Raw genomic sequence first — 23,028 nt, forward strand, 5'->3', positions numbered from 1 at the left:
TTAAACAAAGTTTTAAGCGTAGCATGTCAAGAAGCTTACATACACTTGTTATGGGCATTCATTGAAGGCTTTTAATGATTTTCTTGGGGCTGAAGTTGTTCTAAAGTGGAAATTAGGCTGAAAAAATGGAGACATTTGTCTGAATATCTTAGGTTCTAGAAAACTTTTTTCTGGTAAGGGGAAAGGCCTATTCTTGGTCAGTGATTTGTTTTGCAAGCAGCAGGAAGTTTCTCATTCCCAATATAAGGACTTGTCAGCTCTCATGGAATATTTCAATACCATAAAATATGAAGATGCCAAACCATTTGAGTAAATATTTTAAGAAAAATAACTGTCAATTAACAAACAGGAATTTTTTAAGTTAACATAATCAGTTCATAAAATAAAACCCACAGGTAAGTTATATATATGTAACAACTTTGCTAAGATTAATAGGAAGGCCCAAACTAGCATACACTCTCAGATACAAGGAATGAGCAGGTTCAGGGACAACAAAAGCTCCAACCTGCCAAAAACTGGGAACCGATAACATCCAATGTTCATTGCTCATACAACAAAGCAAGTTTTACAGTAGACTGGGGGGAAAAAAGTTGAACAACAAACAAGAAGCTCTAGCTGTGAAATGGAGAAATTAAAATTAGAGTTGACCACGTGGATGAGACAAATACTGAGCTGTAATACAGTAGAATCTCAATGTTGAGAGGATCTTTAATAGCAAATAGGCACCACAGTCTGAAGTGATGTGATTATAGAGAAATCAACACCACAGCAGAAAAGACTGCAGCTGTTTTTATGGCTGCTGTCAGACTTTGTTAAAGAGGATTGATGTTGATGAAGCATCCTGGATATGTAGAGACAGAGAGAAGCCATGTGGTATCAAACAGAGGGATAGCTTGAGGACATGTGAAGGTAAGCTGCCTAAAGCTAATGCTACTTAGTGCTAGCTTGATGTAATGATATTTATCAATAACCCAAATGTAAAATGATTAAATGGTTTAAGATATAATTATATATTGTTTCTCTCTAGGCTGCATGGTGTAACAGTGGGTAGCAGCAAGAAGGTTATGGGTTCGATTCCTGGGCCGGGGTCTTTCTGCATGGAGTTTGCATGTTCTCCCTGTGCATGTGGGCAAGGTCGGTTCTAGACAGAGGCCAATTTTTCCAAATTAAGTTTTACTATCCATCCATCCATCTTCCTCCTCTTATCTGGGGTCGGGTCGCGGGGGCAGCAGCCTAGAAGGGAGGCCCAGACTTCCCTCTCCCCAGCCACTTCTTCTAGCCCCTCAGGAGGAACCCCAAGGCGTTCCCAGGCCAGCCGAGAAACATAGTCTCTCCAGCGTGTCCTGGGTCTTCCCCGGGGCCTCCCCCCGGTGGGACGTGCCCGGAACACCTCTCCAGGAGGCATCCTAACCAGATGCCCGAGCCACCTCAACTGGCTCCTCTCGACGTGGAGGAGCAGCGGCTCTACTCCGAGTCCCTCCCGGATGACCGAGCTTCTCACCCTATCTCTAAGGGAGAGCCCAGCCACCCTACGGAGGAAACCCATTTCGGCCGCTTGTATCCGCGATCTCGTTCTTTCGGTTATGACCCAGAGTTCATGACCATACTAATTATTCAAAAACAATAAGATGATAGCTTCAATGTTATTGAGATAATATCCCAATTTTCATCTACTAAATGTATTTTTAAAATCAAATAAAAAAACAGTCTAATTTTTAAAGCTGATTTTATCAGTTTTTCTTGATTTCTAATTTAGATTTAATAGAAAATGGCAATTTTAACTTAAATTAATATATGTAAATAGTAAAAAAACATGTAAAATTCCTACATTATGAATGCATATATGACCTAATAAGACAAAATTTGAATTAAACCTAATAGAATAGAAATTTCACATGATTGTTAGGTCAATTGGCTTCTCTAATTTGTATGTAGGTCAGAGTGTTTGTGTGCATGGTTGTGTGTCTCTGTGTTGCCCTATAACGGACTGTCGACCTGTCCAAGGTGTACTCCACCTCTCGCCCGTAGACTAACGGAGATAGGCCCCGGCCCTGACAAGGACTAAGCGGGAGAAAATGGAATGGATGAATAGCTGGTGTTCACTAACCAATCGATTCATGGATTGGTGCAATATATCGAAAACATAGATAAGGAGTTGGTAGGCTATCTGTATTAGAAAAATGTCGTCTTATGTTTTTCACTTCGTTTAATTCTAATTTTTGCAACAAAAACACAGTAGCAAATGAGCAAAAAAAAAATATTTATAACTTTATCAAAATCTTAAATTAGAAGACGAAATTGCGTGTGATTTTGCAAACATAAAAAAAGTAAACCTTTTCCTTTAAATTCTGTGTGGAATGAAGCTGTCAAAGTTTCTGCTTACTAAGCAGAGGCATTAGGGTCTTACCAGGGTAAAAGTCCATAGGATCGGGTTGTACTCCAGTATGACACGTACACACGTAATATCCTCCATACTCCAAACAGGGACTTCCATCAGGGCATGTCCTGCTGTTACTGCACAGGGTCTGAGTAACTCCTGTGGAAAGGCGGATTGTGAGAAGCAGGTTTGCAAATTTGAAAAAAAAAGTAATAGAGTGACCCATTCATCGACGGATTATACGGATCATACCCACCTAACTGACAGAAGGCTCCTGTGTAGCCTGGAGGGCATTCACAGGTTCCATTGATGCCCACACAGACGCCCCCGTTCTGGCAAAGACATTTTGCTGCAGACACACACAGATGGAAAATTTGCCTGAGCTTGACAGCAACCAGCTTTACTCTCATTAGGTTTCACCACTCGCCTCCCAGTTAGATATTGATTTGAAAAAACATTATCAACAGCATATGTTGGGTGTCTTTCATATACGATACTGCAAAACCAAATATCTCAAACTTGTACTAGTTAGGTTTCCATTAACAAGACTAAAAAACATTTTATAAGTTAACGAGGCTACGATGTGGAGCTGGCATCGATGAGGAAAAACGCTTCAAAAGGATAAACAATTTTATGTTAATTGCTGAGCTCATTGCCAAGTTTGCAATATGATCTTATAAACATGCGTCTATTTGACTTTTAATGTATGTATGCAAGCAAATAGGAACATGTTCACAAATAGAATTTGCACAGTTTCAAAGGTTTAGCAACTTCGAAATGGTTTAAGGTGCAAATATAATCCAAACATTATGAATGAACATTATGAGTATGAATTAATAATATATATATATTTACTAAAAAGGTGAGTTGTGATAAGAGATCCACTGCAATACACTACACATTTACAGCCAGATTTGAAACTACTGCTTTGCAAATGTTAGATCTGCTTTGTAGAAATTGTAGGAATGTTTTTGTTTTCCTCTCCCTGCTAATTGCGGCGCTGGATCAAAGGATAAGGCCGTGTCGTGGCTTAATGTCTCTGGCTTTGAAGTCCCGGGAGCCCGGTGGAGGGTATTCATTTTCTGATGATATGGAGCGTATTTAGTGACCATAATGCACGGCCCTCGGGGCAATTAATGGATTGTTAATTTGAGGGAGCCATTTTCATTGGCCACATGTGCGGCCCTTTCATCTGAGAGCCTGATTAGGCCCGTCTCAGAGTCCCGCTACTTTCTCTTTTTCTTGAAGAATGCCTTCCAAGTGAAACAGGCCAGGAAGTATTTGGGAGATTTAAGACAGCCCATATAGGTAGTGAGCTGTTATTTCTGCAGCAAGTGCTTTCAGGCAGTGAATTCAACAACTTTTGATGGATGGAATGAGTTTATCTAAATTTTTTTTTAAAAAGGCTAAACAAAAAGTGTAAATTTAGCATGACTGAATGTGCAATTTCTGAGTGGAATTGGCTAAAAGGTGATTTACGGCGTGATGCTATGGCTTCGTTCCAGGGAGCAGCAGTTTGGAAGCCTGCATAGTTTAGCAGCTCTGTCTGAAGAGATGACTCGAATACCAAAGCATCATTTTAACTCATAAACTGGCACTTTAAAGTCTAGACTAAACACTTCCTCTTGTTTGTCAACCAATAAAATGTCCTATAAAACAATTATTTGCAGGATCAAGCGCCCGGTTCCTGTAGTAAACCGGGGTGAGGCTATGTCAGTTTTGATAATTACGATAATCCATCATTACAGCAGCGTCTTCCAGGGCAGACTTCCACATTCCTGCGGGATAGCACAGCTCTTCTTCAAATACCTCAGTCTGCCTCTCTACCTGCCCAGCTGCCTGCAGTTAGCATCAGAGAACAAAGCCTGGAAACTGCACAGCTTTGCGGGCAGAGGACAGGAGCAGATCCAAAGTACCCCAACACTTTAACTGAGTGTTCTCTTCTTTTTCTCCAATTTGGATAAGGAAGCAAGTGAAAATAACAAAATGTGAACTACTCTGACAAAGCAGATACTGTTTCTTGTTTACCTGAGGAATTCACGAGCTTCAAAGAAAGAAGACAAGAAGGGCAGACTTTAAAGGCTTTATCTGACTAATATAAAGTGTGAGATACTAGTGTTTCACAGAAGTGGGGAGAGTTACCAAGACACTGTAATCTAGAGAGGAGCACTACTTCAACATTTCTATTGTTTAAGTAAAAAGAAGTAACTTAACAAATTGCTAAAGTAAAAACTGATGAAAAAGCAATTTTTTGCTCAATTTCGGGATTTCTATTTTGTAAATTTCCATTTTAAAACTTATTATTTTTACAACAATGGAAAAAAAAAATCTATTCCATACAGGTGCTGGTCATAAAATTAGAATATCATGAAAAAGTAGATTGATTTCAGTAATTCCATTTAAAAAGTGAAACTTGTATATTATATTCATACATTACATACAAACTCATATATTTCAGATGTTTATTTTGTTTAATTTTGATGATTACAAATGACAACAAATGAAAATCTCAAATTCATCATATCAGAAAATTAGAATATTGTGAAAAGGTTCAAAATTGATGGCCCCTGGTGCCACACTCTAATCAGCTAATTAACTCAAACCACCTGCAAAAGCCTTTAAATGGTCTTTCAGTCTAGTTCTATAGGCTACACAATCATGGGGAAGACTGCTGACTTGACAGTTGTCCAAAAGACGACCATCGACACCTTGCACAAGGAGGGCAAGACACAAAAGGTCATCGCTAAAGAGGCTGGCTGTTCACAGAGCTCAGTGTCCAAGCACATTAATAGAGAGGCGAAGGGAAGGAAAAGATGTGGTCGAAAAAAGTGTACAAGCAAGAGAGATAACCGCACCCTGGAGAGGATTGTGAAACAAAACCCATTCAAAAATGTGGGGGAGATTCACAAAGAGTGGACTGCAGCTGGAGTGAGTGCTTCAAGAACCACCACACACAGACGTATGAAAGACATGGGTTTCTGCTGTCGCATTCCTTGTGTCAAGCCACTCTTGAACCACAGACAGCGTCAGAAGCGTCTTGCCTGGGCTAAAGAGAAACAGGACCAAAGTCATGTTCTCTGATGAAAGTAAATTTTGCATTTCCTTTGGAAATCAAGGTCCCAGAGTCTGGAGGAAAAGAAGAGAGGCACTTCATCCACGTTGCTTGAAGTCCAGTGTAAAGTTTCCACAGTCAGTGATGGTTTGGGGTGCCATGTCATCTGCTGGTGTTGGTCCATTGTGTTTTCTGAGGTCCAGGGTCAACGCAGCCACATACCAGGAAGTTTTAGAGCACTTCATGCTTCCTGCAGGTGACCAACTTTTTGGAGATGCAGATTTCATTTTCCAACAGGACTTGGCACCTGCACACAGTGCCAAAGCTACCAGTACCTGGTTGAAGGACCATGGTATCCCTGTTCTTAATTGGCCAGCAAACTCTCCTGACCTTAACCCCATAGAAAATCTATGGGGTATTGTGAAGAAGAAGATGCAATACACCAGACCCAACAATTCAGAAGAACTAAAAGCCACTATTAGAGCAACCTGGGCTATCATAACACCTGAGCAGTGCCACAGACTGATCGACTCCATGCCACGCCGCATTGCTGCAGTAATACAGGCCAAAGGAGGCCCAACTAAATACTGAGTGCTGTACATGCTCATACTTTTCATGTTCATACTTTTCAGTTGGCCAACATTTCTATAAATCCTTTGTTTTTATTGGTCTTCAGTAATATTCTAATTTTCTGATATGATGAATTTCAGATTTTCATTTGTTGTCATTTGTAATCATCAAAATTAAACAAAATAAACATCTGAAATATATGAGTTTGTATGTAATGTATGAATATAATATACAAGTTTCACTTTTTAAATGGAATTACTGAAATCAATCTACTTTTTCATGATATTCTAATTTTATGACCAGCACCTGTACATGTAGCCATTAAGGCAAAAAAAAAAAACTTTTGCCAGAACTGATATGAAAAGATTTTCTTTCTAACCAAAAGCTAAAGAAAGCAAAATTTTATATTCTATTGAAAACATCGTAACAAAATCATTATAAAAACACAATTATGTTTTTCAATCACATTTTAATCATTTTTAATCATCTGAGGAAAATGTTTCTATTTTTCTCTTTTCTAAAATCTAACCAGATAAAAATAAAATTGTTCTTTTATGATGTACACTCACCGGCCACTTTATTAGGTACCCCATGCTAGTAACGGGTTGGACCCCCTTTTGCCTTCAGAACTGCCTCAATTCTTCGTGACATAGATTCAACAAGGTGCTGGAAGCATTCCTCAGGGAGTTTGGTCCATATTGACATGATGGCATCACACAGTTGCCGCAGATTTGTCGGCTGCACATCCATGATGCGAATCTCCCGTTCCACCACATCCCAAAGATGCTCTATTGGATTGAGATCTGGTGACTGTGGAGGCCATTTGAGTACAGTGAACTCATTGTCATGTTCAAGAAACCAGTCTGAGATGATTCCAGCTTTATGACATGGCGCATTCTCCTGCTGAAAGTAGCCATCAGAAGTTGGGTACATTGTGGTCATAAAGGGATGGACATGGTCAGCAACAATACTCAGGTAGGCTGTGGTGTTGCAACGATGCTCAATTGGTACCAAGGGGCCCAAAGAGTGCCAAGAAAATATTCCCCACACCATGACACCACCAGCCTGAACCGTTGATACAAGGCAGGATGGATCCATGCTTTCATGTTGTAGACGCCAAATTCTGACCCTACCATCCGAATGTCGCAGCAGAAATCGAGACTCATCAGACCAGGCAACGTTTTTCCAATCTTCTATTGTCCAATTTCGATGAGCTTGTGCAAAGTTCCACGTACTGTGCGTTCAGAGATGCTCTTCTGCCCACCTTGGTTGTAACGGGTGGTTATTTGAGTCACTGTTGCCCTTCTATCAGCTCGAACCAGTCTGGCCATTCTCCTCTGACCTCTGGCATCAACAAGGCATTTCCGCCCACAGAACTGCCGCTCACTGGATGTTTTTTCTTTTTCGGACCATTCTCTGTAAACCCTAGAGATGGTTGTGCGTGAAAATCCCAGTAGATCAGCAGTTTCTGAAATACTCAGACCAGCCCTTCTGGCACCAACAATCATGCCACTTTCAAAGTCACTCAAATCACCTTTCTTCCCCATACTGATGCTCGGTTTGAACTGCAGGAAATTGTCTTGACCATGTCTACATGTTAACGAGCAGCTGGACAGGTGTACCTAATAAAGTGGCCGGTGAGTGTATATAACAACCAAATGTTATAATTCACACCTAAACTTGATAATTTATCTTCAGGCAGGAATGTTTCTGCAGCTCTAAACTTTATTTCTTGGCAGTGAAGGTTAAAAAAAGGACTCTGGATTGTAAAAACAGCTGATCCTGCATTTTTAAGACAACCTTTACTTTCATTATTCATGCATTTTCTTATGTAATGCATCTCTTTGCATCTGAAAAGCTTTACAAAACCGTATCCCCAATTTCTAAATGTTCTTTAATTATAACAAGGAAAAAACAAAAACAAAAATTCTGCCTATTCTGGCTTTACAATTGATTGCTTGGGGTCAAACTTCTTTTTATTTTTTACACTTCACGCATAAACCTTAAGCTGCTTTTTTAATCTTTTCGAGAAATAAGAATCTAAACTATCTGCTTTGTACCTGAATGAATCAATAACATGTCTTTTGCATAATTTCTCCACAAGCTTTAAAACAAAGCAGCTGATTTAGCCAAGAGTCATCTTCCTACTTTCTTTAAAGCTTTGCCAAATGTTTAGAGATCACTCCTCGATTACACTGCTTTAAAATATGAATATATTTTCAAAAGTCTCAGTATTTTTAAAATGAAACTAAAATGGACTAAAAGACGTGACAAAAAGGCTACAAATATTTTAAATATTAAAATAATCCTCTCAGAATTCATGATTAAAATATGTTTTTTGTCACTTATCAAAGGTTTTAATTGTAAAGGCACATTCATGATTTATATCAAACCTGTGTTTTAGTTTGATAAAATTGTTTACAGCTGCAGAAAATAACAAAAACCTCAGGAGCTAAAACTGTAAAAAGCAGGATGCTATACCCGCTGTCTCCAGTGGGGTTTGTCTTACTTCAAAGACGTGTTATAGAAGCTTTGTCTCCTACCTGTTTGGCAGAAGGTTCCAGTGAATGCAGCAGGACACGTACAGGTGAAGCCGTTCACCTGATCGATGCATTCGCCTCCATTCAGGCACGGACTGGATTCACATTCGTTGATGTCTGAGAGACAAACGTTCAAAGATCTGGGGTGAGTTCAGAGGCGGATGTCTAAGGCAGTAAGCTGGATTAGGAGGACAGGCGTAGAGTTTCATTGACCAGGTGTCTGGTATTAAGATATAACTGGTTTCAAGTAGAAACAAACATTCATGAACTCTGGAAAGTCAGATCACTTCATTTCCTCCTGGGATCATGTTACAGTACTAAATATCAACATTGCACTCAGATGTGAAGATAACATTTGATCTATTTTACTAAATTGAACTTTATCAAATATTTTTGTTGCCATACAACAGGCGGGGGGGGAGTAAACATGAGGTGTTTTAGACCCATTTGTCTAACCGCACTGAAAATCTTCTGACACATGCATCTGCTAAAAAACTGAGTTTAATGTAGAAAGCAGTGAAAAAGATTTCCCCCACCAAGAGCCGAGGGAGAGAGACCCACACTCACCTGTCTCACAACGGAGCCCAGTGTAGCCCAGCTCACACACGCAGGTGAAATTCCCAGTTCCTTGTACACACGTTGCGTTGTTAAGGCACGGCCTGCCCTCACACTCGTCCACATCTGCGACACACACACACAGAGGGACAGAGAGACATGCTGATGGGATATTTACTCAGCTGATTAATATATCCGCCACATGGCTCCCCTTATTCTGCAAATATGTGCCGCTGGCTGCAAAGGCACCTCAACTGGCTTTGATACTTTTTCACAGACTAGACCGACGTACTTTTAAAAAGTCTTTGTGTGCGTGAGGTCGGCGCTTAATGAGCACTTGGATTACAAATGGGTTGCAAATTTCTTTCCTTTCTTCATATCATATTAGTGCATTTAATTTATAACATCAATCACTTTTTATAATTAAAAAGTTGCTTTAGTTGTAGCTGCTTCCGTCTGAGCTGTGGATCAGTGCAGCTCCTCCAGAGTTAACATTTGCTTCCTCCCTGATAATGCTCTGATTGCCTGGCTTGTCATTTCAAGGAGATGTATGGGACTTGACGTGTCAACAGATTTTTCAAGACCTAGAATTTAGTTTTCAAACCTAAATCTGCTTCCTTCCTGGCCTGTTTGCTCTCTTCTCAGTCCTCCTGATGCTGTTTGATCCCTTATTTTCTCTGACAGCACTCTAAAACCTTCAGACAATTTACTCAGGACTGCACTCTATTAATTAGGTGTCTCCTCAAGGAAATTGGATGAGCTGGATTTCATTTATGGGTTTAAGTTTAGAGCTGACTTCCACTTTCCAATTAGGTTCCATTTCCTGTTGCTCTCTTTCATAAAACCATATTCAAATTCATTAAAATGATGGAATATGATGAAGGTTTGTAAGGTGGAAATACTGTAACAAGGCACTGCACTGCAAAAATGATCCATTTAATTTAGTCTTGGAATCTTCAATCCAGTCAAAAAGACTTTTTCTGCTTGTTTTAAGATTAATATGCTAAGAAAGAGCAGATTATTTTAGAATATTAATCTCTTTACTGAGTAAATTCTACTCAAAATAAGTGCAGTAATCTACAAGTAAAGGAAGACAACTGCACCTGGTAAGATTGTTTGTTTTGACAAAATATATCATTGATTTAAAGAACTGTAACCAAGCAAAATTCTCTTCCTGCGCTGGCAGATTATTGCTCTTATTTTGAGTAGAAATGTTTAAAAAAAATAATAATCATCATCATCAAAAATAATCTGCTCTTTCTTAGTATATTAATCAAAACAACGTTTAAACATCTCTGTGCCTGGATTAAAGATTCTAAAACTTGATTAGATGGATCATCTTAGGAGAGTGTAAGACGTCGTCATCCAGATTTCTATCACGTATAAAACCAATTCAGAGAGTAAATTTATATTAAATATCACAAAATTGAAGTAAAAAAACATTTGAATCATTATGATTTAGTTTGCCCTGTTCACTAATATGCAAAGATTGTTTTGATAACAGGTCAAAATTTCTTAGAATGAGTGAAATTGCCTTTAAATGGAGCCTAGACAGAAGTTCAACTGAAGAAACTGATTGCTCTCCTACATCCACCTGCAACACAGACAATCCGTTTTGAACCACAACTCCACGAAAGCCAATCTGCATCAAAAGTTCATGTTAAAAGGCCTCCAATCCGCACCGTCTGCTCCTTTTCACAGGCAGCGGATGCGCTGTGTGACAACATTCAGATGACTCCGATTCAACCCACCTCCAGCCCCTCCTCCACCATCGTAGCTAAAGCTTCATTAGAGTTTCATTCCTCCCGGACTGTTACTGCGTTCCCTGTCTCATCTCAAACGGTCCAGCAGAAGACCGCCACGTTGCGCCTGGCTCTGCCTGAGGTTTTTTCCCAACGGGGAGTTTTTTCTCTCCACTGTCACTTCATGCTTGCTCATCATGGACAGGTTCTCTCAACCTGTGTTTTCCAACTGGACTTCCATCTTCCAGGTCACTGAGTGAAGTAGTATCTAGTATCAGCTCACGCAGTCCCCTGGATCTCTCCATAAAGCTCAGCAGACCGTCTCGCTAACCAGCAGTCTATAGACTGACCAACCTCACCACCTCCACTCCACCACCAGTTTCAGGTCTGGGGGGGGAAACAGCCCTATTCTTTGCTCCTGTTAATGCATATCTATCAAAATAAAGTGCTATGTTTCCTGCCGAGGTCTGAGCGCCAAGGACAAAGTAATTGTATCAATAAATTTCTCCTAATTGTCTTTTCTCTTTGTGTGAGCTTTTCAGATTGAATTAAAACAGGTATGTTCAAAAATGTTATCACCTTGCAGATCCTTTTAGTTAAATCAAGGGCAAATACATGTTCTTCAAGAAAATCTTACTTTATTTAATTTTTTATTTTTTGCAAGGAATACTCCACCCAGTCCCAAAAGTATGGACACATAAATTCTGTAGCAGGTTTGGAGATGAATGAAATGGTAATTCTAAGTAACAACGTTGTGAGAAGCGGGTCAGAGGTACTGTACCTGTTTGACAGTGAATCCCGGCGTACCCTGGAGGACACTCGCAGATGAAACCGTTAATCTGATCTTTACAACTCCCACCATTCTGGCATGGATCCGAGGCGCACTCATTGACATCTGCAGAAACAGGAGGAAACACAAGGGAGGTACTATAATGTTTTTAATTAAAAGGGGAAACATCTGGTGAACGGCTGAGATGATTTCCAACGATAACACGTCCGATTGGCGCGAAGCTGATACAGGTATTAAGGAAATGCTCAGGTGTCCCTCTGGAAAAGTCTGCAGAAATCTGGTGTTTTCTTTACAAGCTGACATTATTTTTCCTGGCCGTTCTCGGGTAGACAAGCAGTCGCTCACAGCATGCGCTGCGTGTCAAGCTAAACGCAGCAGGAAGTGGTGTCAGCCATAACTCACTGATTTGGCACCGGCGGCCGGTGAAGCCAGCCAAGCAGGAGCAAGTGAAGGAGGGGTTGCCTGTAATACAGTCATCTATGCACTGGCCTCCGTTCAGGCACGGACGCAGGTGTGGACACACGGAGGCTGGAAGATAATAAAACAGCAAATCCAGCAACAATTGAACCCAAACATGGAGGTAGGTTTGAGAACTTCATCTCAATGAGCAGCTCTCACCAGAGTTGCAGCCCCCCACTTCCACATTTGCATCATCGATTCTGAACACCCATCTGCCTGGGTACCCCACGTTGGTGGTTTCCTCCAAACTGACCACATCGGCTGTGCGGGAGCCGGGGATGTTGAAATAGCGCTTCCCATCGCCAGCATTAAAACCTGCCTGGGAAGAGAGTAACAAAACGCTGAAAACAAACGCAGGTATTAGAAGGAAGCTCCTGACAAAACCAAAGGGATCTTACCTGTGCTGCAATCCCCCCCAGCCCTTCAAGGTTCCCCCCGCTGCTGGCATGCCTCCCTGTTGTCCAGGTGATGTTATTGTATTGGAATATGGTGAAGGACAACTCTCCATCTGTAATAAGCACCACTTGGAAAGTGTTAACCTGCACAGAGGGAAAATAGGTTTGGGTAAAATATTCACTTAATTAGTTGACGCAATATCAAAAGAAATAATAATACTAAAGAATAAAGGTTTACGCCTTTTTTTTGCATTCTATATTAAAAACAACATTTCCAAGTTTGAAGACATTTTGCTTCCCATTCAGGAAGCTTTTTCAAATCAAAATGTCAGAAATAGCGTTTCTTGAGTGGACCAAAAACAAAGACTTGTTATAACCAAACATAATGTATTGTGTAGCGCTGAACTGAAGAAAATATCTAAAGTGTTCATTTTCTAACACATAAGCATCTGAATGATGTGGCATGCATTTGTTTTCAGCTAATCTCTTTTAATTTGGACTCTGGGCTAGATATCCATCTATAGCTCTGACTGCACAAAGATGCCAGGTCACATGCTCCAAACTCTCTCTCTCTCTCTCTCTAACTCTCTCTCTCTCTCTCTCTCTATATATATATATATATATATATATATATATACACTCACCGGCCACTTTATTAGGTACACCTGTCCAACTGCTCGTTAACACTTAATTTCTAAGCAGCCAATCACATGGCGGCAACTCAGTGCATTTAGGCATGTAGACATGGTCAAGACAATCTCCTGCAGTTCAAACCGAGCATCAGTACGGGGAAGAAAGGTGATTTGAGTGACTTTGAACGTGGCATGATTGTTGGTGCCAGAAGGGCTGGTCTGAGTATTTCAGAAACTGCTGATCTACTGGGATTTTCACGCACAACCATCTCTAGGGTTTACAGAGAATGGTTCGAAAAAGAAAAAACATCCAGTGAGCGGCAGTTCTGTGGGCAGAAATGAAATGATTTAAGAAACTTAAATTACCTTGCAGACTAATTTAATCTTTTTTAGAAGAGCTTAAGATGACGATTGTTGTGTTGGACTGCAAGATGACTCACAAAGAGAAACAAAGCTAATAGCTTTACTATGAGATTTCTACAAATAAATACATGCTAGGTGGTTCAGTTTGATAAACTGGACTCGTTCATTCTCCTCCATCAGTTTCCTCTGCATTGTCTTCTTTCTCTCTGACTTTATCTTTTTTTTTCCTCTAATCTCAGTATTTTCCTCACTTTTTGCCATAGAAACTAGAAATATATCCACTTTTTAATCTCCTTTTCACCTGCAATGTGTAAGAATCAAGATTTTGAAAAATAAGCCCATTCATTAAACCAACTGTGTACAACATTATAGTATGAACCCAGAAAATACCACATTCACAGAGGTCAAAAAGGCAGTTTAGTTTTTCTCATGGCAGCTAATGTATTATTTTTATATCATATACAAAGTTTTATAATCCTGGGTGGATTTTAAAGGCTGATATTGAGCTGAATGTGTGTTTTTATCTGCTGTGTGTAGGATCGACTTACAGAACCCTACAAAAGTATTCATGATCCTTGAACTTTTACTACATTTTGTCCCAATAGAACAACAGATGTCGATGTATTCTGATTTAAAGTGAAACATAAGGAAAGAAATTGTGTTTTCTTTACAAAACTATGTATTATATATAACACTGTAAGCCCAGAATTTACGTCTCTTGCAACTTTTTTGCCCATTATTCACTGTTTTAATGACTACAAAAACCACATGATGAAAGTATCATATGTTGCGATTAAGTTTAAAAAAAACTCTAAAAGATACTTTACTTTTAATATTTAAGTTGCCAGTAAAGTGGAGTGAATTTGTACCGGCGTTTGGGAGTTTCCTCCAAAGAAGGTAACTTGATGCCAAGTCGAGATGAGAACCCATGTTGCGTTGAAGTCAGGGAACTCTGCGAAGTACGTCCTGACATCACCTGAAGCCCTCCTCAGGATGGATGAGTCCTGGCTCTCTCTGAAGAAGACGCTGCCTGCTAGACGGTTGTCCACGTCAGCCCAGAACGGCGCCACAACCCTTCTGTCGCCAGCAATTGGAAAAGCTACAGGTGTAAACTGAGAGACCTCCCTCAGGAAAGACACAAGACCGTTGTTGTTAACCTGAGGAGAAGGAACAAGGGAAGATAAACTGCATTAAGCACACCACCTGTAGGAATAGAGTTTCTCTGAGTTGTTTAAAGGATTAGATGGAGTTAGACTGGAAATGCTGAGTGGGAAACATAAACTTGGCCAAACTGCACCAAGCTGACTGGGTAAGCCCTAGAAATGTGAAGAGAAAGCTGCTTGAACGGATGTTTGCACTTCCTACTTCCCAAACAGACCCTTCCTTAATTCTGAGTGATGATGGCAACTGAGAAAACCTGGTTTCTGCTGCTCACACCTGCAGTCATCCCACCTGGAAGAGCACTTGCAGTCTTTAAATCCAGGCCAGCAGGGAAAGTAATCCACTGGAATCATTCCCCTCTTTAAGTCAACTGCAAAGTTCTGCAACGACTTAAAAGTCCAGGAAAATGGTGATTCCAGACACTCTAGATGTGAAGGTTTCCTGCTGGGTTTGCTCACTCAGGAATGGTAAATTGTTATTTTAAAGATTTCACTAATAAAGCTGAGAACATGGGCTAAAACAGCCGTCAGGAACATTTTAGGAAAACTATTGAGAAGGGAGAAGTGATGGATAGATCTGACAGATTAAGATGTTGAATGATTTACTTTGCAAAGTAAGGATGGCCCTTGATTGAAAAAAAAAAATTAAACAACTTAAAATGAGTGTATGTGAAATAAAACCAATTTAATTTTCATTTACATCAGGCATCCCCAAAGTCAGTCCTTGAGGGCCCCTGTCCTGCAGGTTTTAGAGGTTTCCCTGCTTTAGCACAGCTGATTATGATTGCAGTTGAGCAAAAGCCAGCAAGACCTGCTTCATATTTCCATTTATTTTTTTTACACAATGAGTTCCAGATATCAACTTTGGGGTCATGGAGGTACTGCAGAGGAGCAAAGGTCATGAAATATTTCTTAAACTTTTTTAAAATTATTTTATGCTTTCCCTTTATAAGAGTGTCAGTATTGGCAAATTAGGCTTTAGTTTTGATTTGGTTCATCATGAGTGACCATCTTCTGTTATTTTTGCCGTTTAGGGTTTGCCATACTAGTTCTGTTTGTTTACGCCTTACCAGGGTTTTTTTATTTGTTGCATATTTCATAGCATCTTTGGTTAGTTGTCTTTACTTCGAGTCACTTTTTCTGTAGGTTCTCCTTGCTCCATTCTTGAATTTTCCCTTTTAATTATTTCTCCCTCAGCAAAAGCCTCCCTTTAAATAGAACTTTAATCTTTAATTTTTAAATTCACCTAATTAAAGCAAAGGTTGACATTATACAACACTAAAACAATGGGAAAGTGTGTGGTAGTAACATTTTGCAGTTCGATTTCATTTTAGTGCTTAACAAAATAAAGTATTTCTTCAACAAATGTACTATTTGTATTGTATTATTCTACATATTTGTTCAATTTTACAGTTTATATTTTGAAAGCAAAATCATTTTCAGACTTTTTTTTGCTGTTACATACTGTGTGTAATTTCATGTTTCTTTGCATTAGCTTCCCTATTTTCCTGCGATCAGTTTTCATTAAGCCTCTGAAAACTCATCATTCTGCTTCCAAGCGTCTTGAACACCAGAACATGCCAAGAAGTAAAACATATTTGCATTAAAACCTGATAATTGTAACGGTGCCAGCAAGATGAATTCTCATGGTATTTGTGGTTTTAAAAAAATAAACCAGAATCTACAGGTGCTGGTCATAAAATTAGAATATCATGAAAAAGTAGATTGATTTCAGTAATTCCATTTAAAAAGTGAAACTTGTATATTATATTCATACATTACATACAAACTCATATATTTCAGATGTTTATTTTGTTTAATTTTGATGATTACAAATGACAACAAATGAAAATCTCAAATTCATCATATCAGAAAATTAGAATATTGTGAAAAGGTTCAAAATTGATGGCCCCTGGTGCCACACTCTAATCAGCTAATTAACTCAAACCACCTGCAAAAGCCTTTAAATGGTCTTTCAGTCTAGTTCTATAGGCTACACAATCATGGGGAAGACTGCTGACTTGACAGTTGTCCAAAAGACGACCATCGACACCTTGCACAAGGAGGGCAAGACACAAAAGGTCATCGCTAAAGAGGCTGGCTGTTCACAGAGCTCAGTGTCCAAGCACATTAATAGAGAGGCGAAGGGAAGGAAAAGATGTGGTCGAAAAAAGTGTACAAGCAAGAGAGATAACCGCACCCTGGAGAGGATTGTGAAACAAAACCCATTCAAAAATGTGGGGGAGATTCACAAAGAGTGGACTGCAGCTGGAGTGAGTGCTTCAAGAACCACCACACACAGACGTATGAAAGACATGGGTTTCTGCTGTCGCATTCCTTGTGTCAAGCCACTCTTGAACCACAGACAGCGTCAGAAGCGTCTTGCCTGGGCTAAAGAGAAACAGGACTGGACTGCTGGTGAGTGGTCCAAAGTCATGTTCTCTGATGAAAGTAAATTTTGCATTTCCTTTGGAAATCAAGGTCCCAGAGTCTGGAGGAAAAGAAGAGAGGCACTTCATCCACGTTGCTTGAAGTCCAGTGTAAAGTTTCCACAGTCAGTGATGGTTTGGGGTGCCATGTCATCTGCTGGTGTTGGTCCATTGTGTTTTCTGAGGTCCAGGGTCAACGCAGCCACATACCAGGAATTTTTAGAGCACTTCATGCTTCCTGCAGCTGACCAACTTTTTGGAGATGCAGATTTCATTTTCCAACAGGACTTGGCACCTGCACACAGTGCCAAAGCTACCAGTACCTGGTTGAAGGACCATGGTATCCCTGTTCTTAATTGGCCAGCAAACTCTCCTGACCTTAACCCCATAGAAAATCTATGGGGTATTGTGAAGAAGAAGATGCAATACACCAGACCCAACAATTCAGAAGAGCTAAAAGCCACTATTAGAGCAACCTGGGCTATCATAACACCTGAGCAGTGCCACAGACTGATCGACTCCATGCCACGCCGCATTGCTGCAGTAATACAGGCCAAAGGAGGCCCAACTAAATACTGAGTGCTGTACATGCTCATACTTTTCATGTTCATACTTTTCAGTTGGCCAACATTTCTATAAATCCTTTGTTTTTATTGGTCTTCAGTAATATTCTAATTTTCTGATATGATGAATTTGAGATTTTCATTTGTTGTCATTTGTAATCATCAAAATTAAACAAAATAAACATCTGAAATATATAAGTTTGTATGTAATGTATGAATATAATATACAAGTTTCACTTTTTAAATGGAATTACTGAAATCAATCTACTTTTTCATGATATTCTAATTTTATGACCAGCACCTGTATCTTCTTGTTTTGCCCAATCAGCTTGGAAAGGACTGATAAATTTATCCAAACTGAATCGTTTGAACTAAACAAAGAGCAACACATTATCAGTCTGGTTAACTAGATTATAATAGCTTTTGAGCTGTTCTTGATTTATTCGGTTGAATATTTTAAGGTGGGATTTATTTCTAAAACCCTCCGAGCTTAATAAGGGGAATCTTCATCATTACCACATCATCGGTGCATCTGATGTTTTTACCTTTTTCAGAAATGCTCAGTCTGCTATTAAACACATTGATACCAAACCCTCCGACCTGAAAAACATAACACATCCTTGCCCTAATCTCTAGCCCCCTCCGTAGACTTTATATCAAATTTAAGTTGTGGCAGAAGAAACTTGGTCAAATGAATAGATCATTTTAAACCCAAATTCAAGAAGTTGTGTGAATAATTCTAATTATTCCCTTAATTGCCAATAAGGCTGCTTAGCATAAACATTTAAGTAAACATTTTGTTCAGTCATCCTAATGCAGGCAAATGGCTCACAGAACATTCATTAGCTTCCTAATTCCCTTTATTTGGCTAAACTCCACTATACACATTAAGCCCCTCTGAGTCTCCAGTATAAGCACACTAATATGAACATTAATACTACCTTAACATGCAATTTGGAAAATTTGTACAGAGTAATCATCATGAGTCTCAAACGCAAGTTGAAAGAAACAGAAACTACAGAAAGAGGAAGTCTGAGAGACGTATAAAAAGCGAGTTATTAAGTGAAGGTCGTTTAGTTAGACGACATGAAGCGGTTATTGGCATCACAGTGTTTCCGGCCTCCAAAACCAGACTTAAGTCCTTTATAATGCGATGCAATTAAAATAGTTAGCGGAGCTGTACGGAGTACAAATGCAGTGCGCCCCTCCCCGACTTGTTGCACACTTTTAGTCTATTTCAAAACCGCCTATCACTTTTATGAAATGATACAGTCATAAAGGATCAGATAAATATGGTGCTACAGTGAAATTTTGGTCATTTCACTCACGCTTATAACAGCATGGGAGTCTCTCCCTGTCCCAACCCTACCATGTAGGTGGAAACGCACAATTTATTTTGGAAGAAAACATGTGAAGCAATATATTGAAAATGACTTAAAGCTTTCAAATCTAAATCATCCCAATGATTCATCAAATCAATATGATAAAAGATCTGAAGTTTCATCTAAACAAGGTGCTAAACATCCCATAAACTTGTGCTGAAAGGTTCCTCCTGCAGACAGAGGGATGATTCCCATGAAAGGCTCTCATTCATGCATTGTGTTGGTGTATTATTAGCATGGGAAGCCCTGCTCTGTCTGCCCTGGCTGGCACCTCTCCTCTCAAGCCTAAACTCTGGTGTGAACTCTATTCACATTCATGTTGAGTGGCATGTGACAGTGACAAAGCAACGTCAGATGGCTGAACTCTACTCCACGGATGCATGAAAACCATAATTTGAAGAACTTTGCTGTAAAAACATTGGAGGAAGTTTTGTTTGGCAGAGCGCAGCAGCTCAGTTAATTGCCCGACCACAGTCTTCCCTTCTGAATCAGCGTGATGTGGTGAGAATGTGGCCGTTGCAGAAAGAGACACAGAGGGAGGGAGGGAGCGGGCTGCTGAGGAAGAGTCCATGGGTCAGCCAGAGCTCCATCTGATACCGGGAAAAAGAACGAGAACAAGGGCATTGGGGCAGCTCGGCAGAAGGGTTACTAACCTCCCACACCTGCATGCCCACTAATGAGAAACCCGTGGTGACAGCGGCCTGGAAAGGATCCATCTTAAGCCAGAATTAGTGGAGAAAATCACAAAGATCTAGAAACGTTTTACATTGTAATACCAGAATATTTTTTTCTCCCCATCTAGTCCAGTCCCCAAAAGCATCTGGAAAGGTTTGGACAAGTGGAATCCCATCTTGCAGAGTTTTTCTAATGCTTTCAGACTAAAATTAACATTTGATGAAAGAACAATTTTCATCATATTCTCATAGATTTATTATAATCTATGCCATCCAGGGAGGGACAGCTCTGCATCACACCTATGTTAGAAAAAAATGGGTTCAGGGCTGCATGTAACTGTAAAAAAAAAGACCAAAAACACTGGAAAGAGAAAACGGTAATAAGTCAATCATATAAGCTGTATCCTCTATTCCATTATTCCTTCCTCAGTTTCAAGGGTTTCAAATCATACTGCAATACACTTTAGATTTTCTGTGAAAATATTTGCCAAATATATCCAGGATTTTGCTTCGGTGGTTTTCTTTGGAGCCAAGCAGTTTAATGGACTAAAATAAACTTTCTTCTGGCTTAAGTTTGGCTAAGGCAAAGCTCTAAATCAAAAAGAGGCCCATAGATCAGCTTGGGAAAACATTAGTTCTTCTTGTCAAAATCGGAGGTTTCACAGCTGCAAACCTGTCCAGGTAGGTGACAGGGAGAGAGAAAATGAATGCAGTTTAAAGTCTGAGCTGGTGGCCTGGACCTTCCTAGCTCTGGCTGGTTATATTTCTAATGGCTGATATCCATTACACATATAATATTTAAATAAAGTTTAATCATTTTGCAGTATTAGAAAATATAAAAAAATATTACATTTCTACTAGATAATGGGGTTGTGTTAAGTGGCTTAAGCTTTTTGTCATGAGCCTGATAAATCCTTTAATCTGTTCCTCTATTTGCGTTCATTCTGGATTTTGAGGCGTTTAATCCACTCAGCTTAATCCTCACTACTTAGATGTTTCTCCTGCAGGTTAGTGCAGAATGCGTCTGGTTGAATCTGTTCTATGTGGCCAGTATCAGACTTCTAACACTTGAGAAAGCGTTCAAACTGGACAGGAAAAAGGGACAGCTGCAACAAAACAATATAGTTTGAATAATCTGTAGGGATCTTTTGTAAAATTCATGCTTAATTCTGTTAAATTACATTTGTCATTTAATTAATTCAGAAGCACCAATGAAAAAAAAATATCTTAAGATACTTTACAAAAAAAGTAAATTCAAAGTCAATTTCATACATTTCTATTAGGTTCTAGTTATCAAACAATCCTTTCAGGTTTAGATAAATATTCAGCCTGGTAAAAAAAAAAAAAAAAAAAACTTTTCTTAGGAAACCCAGACATTTTTTTCTAGTGACTGACTGTAGTGGCATTAGACAGTTGAGATAGAGAACAGACTTGAATCTGAAAAAATATCTTTGAAGCAAGCTAAAGATTAGAGTGATGGAAATAAGGCCAGAAAATATCATGAGCTTAAAGCCCAAGACTAATGTCAAAATACGCATGGAAACATATAAGAAACAGGTCAGAAGTTCTAGGTAAGGTTTGATTAAACAAACTTATGTCAACAACATTTTTTCTATTTGTTATGAATGGTTTCCATTTAGAATAGAATAGAAAATAAACTCCCTTTATCTCAACAATTGGGAAATTCTGTTTCAGCAGCAAAGAGATTATGGAACAAATGGTCACACATGTATTTTACATGTAATTGTGTGGCAAAATGTAGACGAAGACAGATTAATAACGGCAGTCCTTTGATCACTTTGTTCTCATATCATCACAACTTTTCTTACAATGTCAAGCTTTTATCATGTTTATTCTTATAAAGGTAATCTTTAGTTTTGGAATATTACTATATTCCCATATTGTCATAATTATGGTGCTGATGGCTGGCTCGATTGCTCATTTCTTTCACCTATCTAGCTCTGTCTGTTTTCTCATCAATGCTCATCTGATCCACCTGTTCCTGCTCCTATTTATGTTGCCCATTTCCAGCCATCAGTGCCAGATTATTCTTGAGCCTTTGGTGTTGAGAGTTTTCTAGCATTTCTATAGTGTTCTGATTGCCTGATCTTGATCCGTTTCTGTATTTGGACCTTTGAGCCTGACCTGTCTTCATACTCTTATTGGATTCTTCTGTGAACTGAACCTGATCTGCCTCTTGACTTCGCCCTGTGGATTATCCTGTCTTCCTTCGTCAGCTCTGATGTCCTGTCAGCACTGCGGCCTTCTAGGCTTCACATCTGGAACTCTCTGGCAGCGTCCGCTGCGTCTGTTCAGTCTACCGGATGGAATCATCCTCATTCTCTGGGTACGGACTGAACTGTCAAACCAGACTATCCTGTTATAGACGCTCTAGTCACTGATACAGCAGATCACAGCTCGTTGTTTAATAAATGTTGTAAGTTATTCCCCTGTCTGTCTTGCCTGAGTTCTGGGTCCTTTCTTCTAAGTCATTACACAAAAATATTACATTCTTGTAGATGTTTGTAGAACTTTGTTATCGTAAACCTATACTTGATTTTTGTCATAAAATATATACAGTATATCTGTATATCAAGTGTTCAAATGATTTGAAGTTCATTTCATATGGTAGTGGCCCTTAGAATAAGTTATTATCTGCATCTGTGAGGTGTTCAAATGAGGTCAGAGGAAGCACTGACATCTACAAAGCTATTTTTAAAGGAAACTATTTTCTATGGCAAATTGAGACGGTGCCTGCAGCTCATTCTTGCTGCACTAGAGTGAGAGGCAGATTTGAACCTGGAAACACGAAGTATGAAGATACTGTAAAATGACTCTGACTCTTTAAAGCTTCTTTGGCTGACACATGATATATGAATATCAGAGTCACTCTCTGAGAGTTTTAAATGTTATATTATGCTTTTTAAGCTTTGAAAAGTCCACTAAAATCACATACTATAAAATATCAGTTTTGGTGCTACAGTGTAGCAGTTTGTAATGAAATATTAGTTGTATTCTGGTGCTATTTTTCACATGGGCGTAGGTTTGCATAGGGACCATAGAGACATGTCCCTACCAACATTTTGGCCCGACCTACTTGTCCCTACCAATAATTATACGTTAATAACATGTTTATAATTTACAATACAGCGTTGTTGCAGCAGTTGCTTCTTTTCTCACAACTTGTATATTAAAGTAAATTTTTTAATTGCTCAGTGTAAATACAATAACTCTATTTGCAGTCCATTGAATATGTTATTTTGCTTTGTTTTACAATAGAGAGAATATCAGCATATCAGATAAAAAAAAATAAGAGTTTGTTTTACCTCTGTTTACCTCTGCATA

General features: G+C 39.2%; 1 protein-coding gene across 2 annotated transcripts in view; it reads right to left on the minus strand.

The window, feature by feature from the left end:
• Nucleotides 1–23,028, minus strand: part of sned1 (sushi, nidogen and EGF-like domains 1) — a 52,759-nt gene that overhangs the window by 26,045 nt on the left and 3,686 nt on the right. For both annotated transcript variants that reach the window (XM_038282390.1, XM_038282392.1), the window contains exons 2-10: nt 14,345–14,632; nt 12,484–12,624; nt 12,245–12,404; nt 12,029–12,154; nt 11,618–11,731; nt 9,107–9,220; nt 8,543–8,656; nt 2,634–2,726; nt 2,408–2,536 (exon numbers count right to left, since the gene is read on the minus strand). In XM_038282390.1, the coding sequence (XP_038138318.1) occupies nt 2,408–2,536; nt 2,634–2,726; nt 8,543–8,656; nt 9,107–9,220; nt 11,618–11,731; nt 12,029–12,154; nt 12,245–12,404; nt 12,484–12,624; nt 14,345–14,632 (1,279 nt within the window). The remainder of the gene's footprint in view (nt 1–2,407; nt 2,537–2,633; nt 2,727–8,542; nt 8,657–9,106; nt 9,221–11,617; nt 11,732–12,028; nt 12,155–12,244; nt 12,405–12,483; nt 12,625–14,344; nt 14,633–23,028) is intronic.

Source organism: Cyprinodon tularosa, unplaced genomic scaffold, assembly GCF_016077235.1.
Source record: "Cyprinodon tularosa strain WSP-4 unplaced genomic scaffold, ASM1607723v1 ctg182, whole genome shotgun sequence".
NCBI lineage: Eukaryota > Metazoa > Chordata > Actinopteri > Cyprinodontiformes > Cyprinodontidae > Cyprinodon > Cyprinodon tularosa.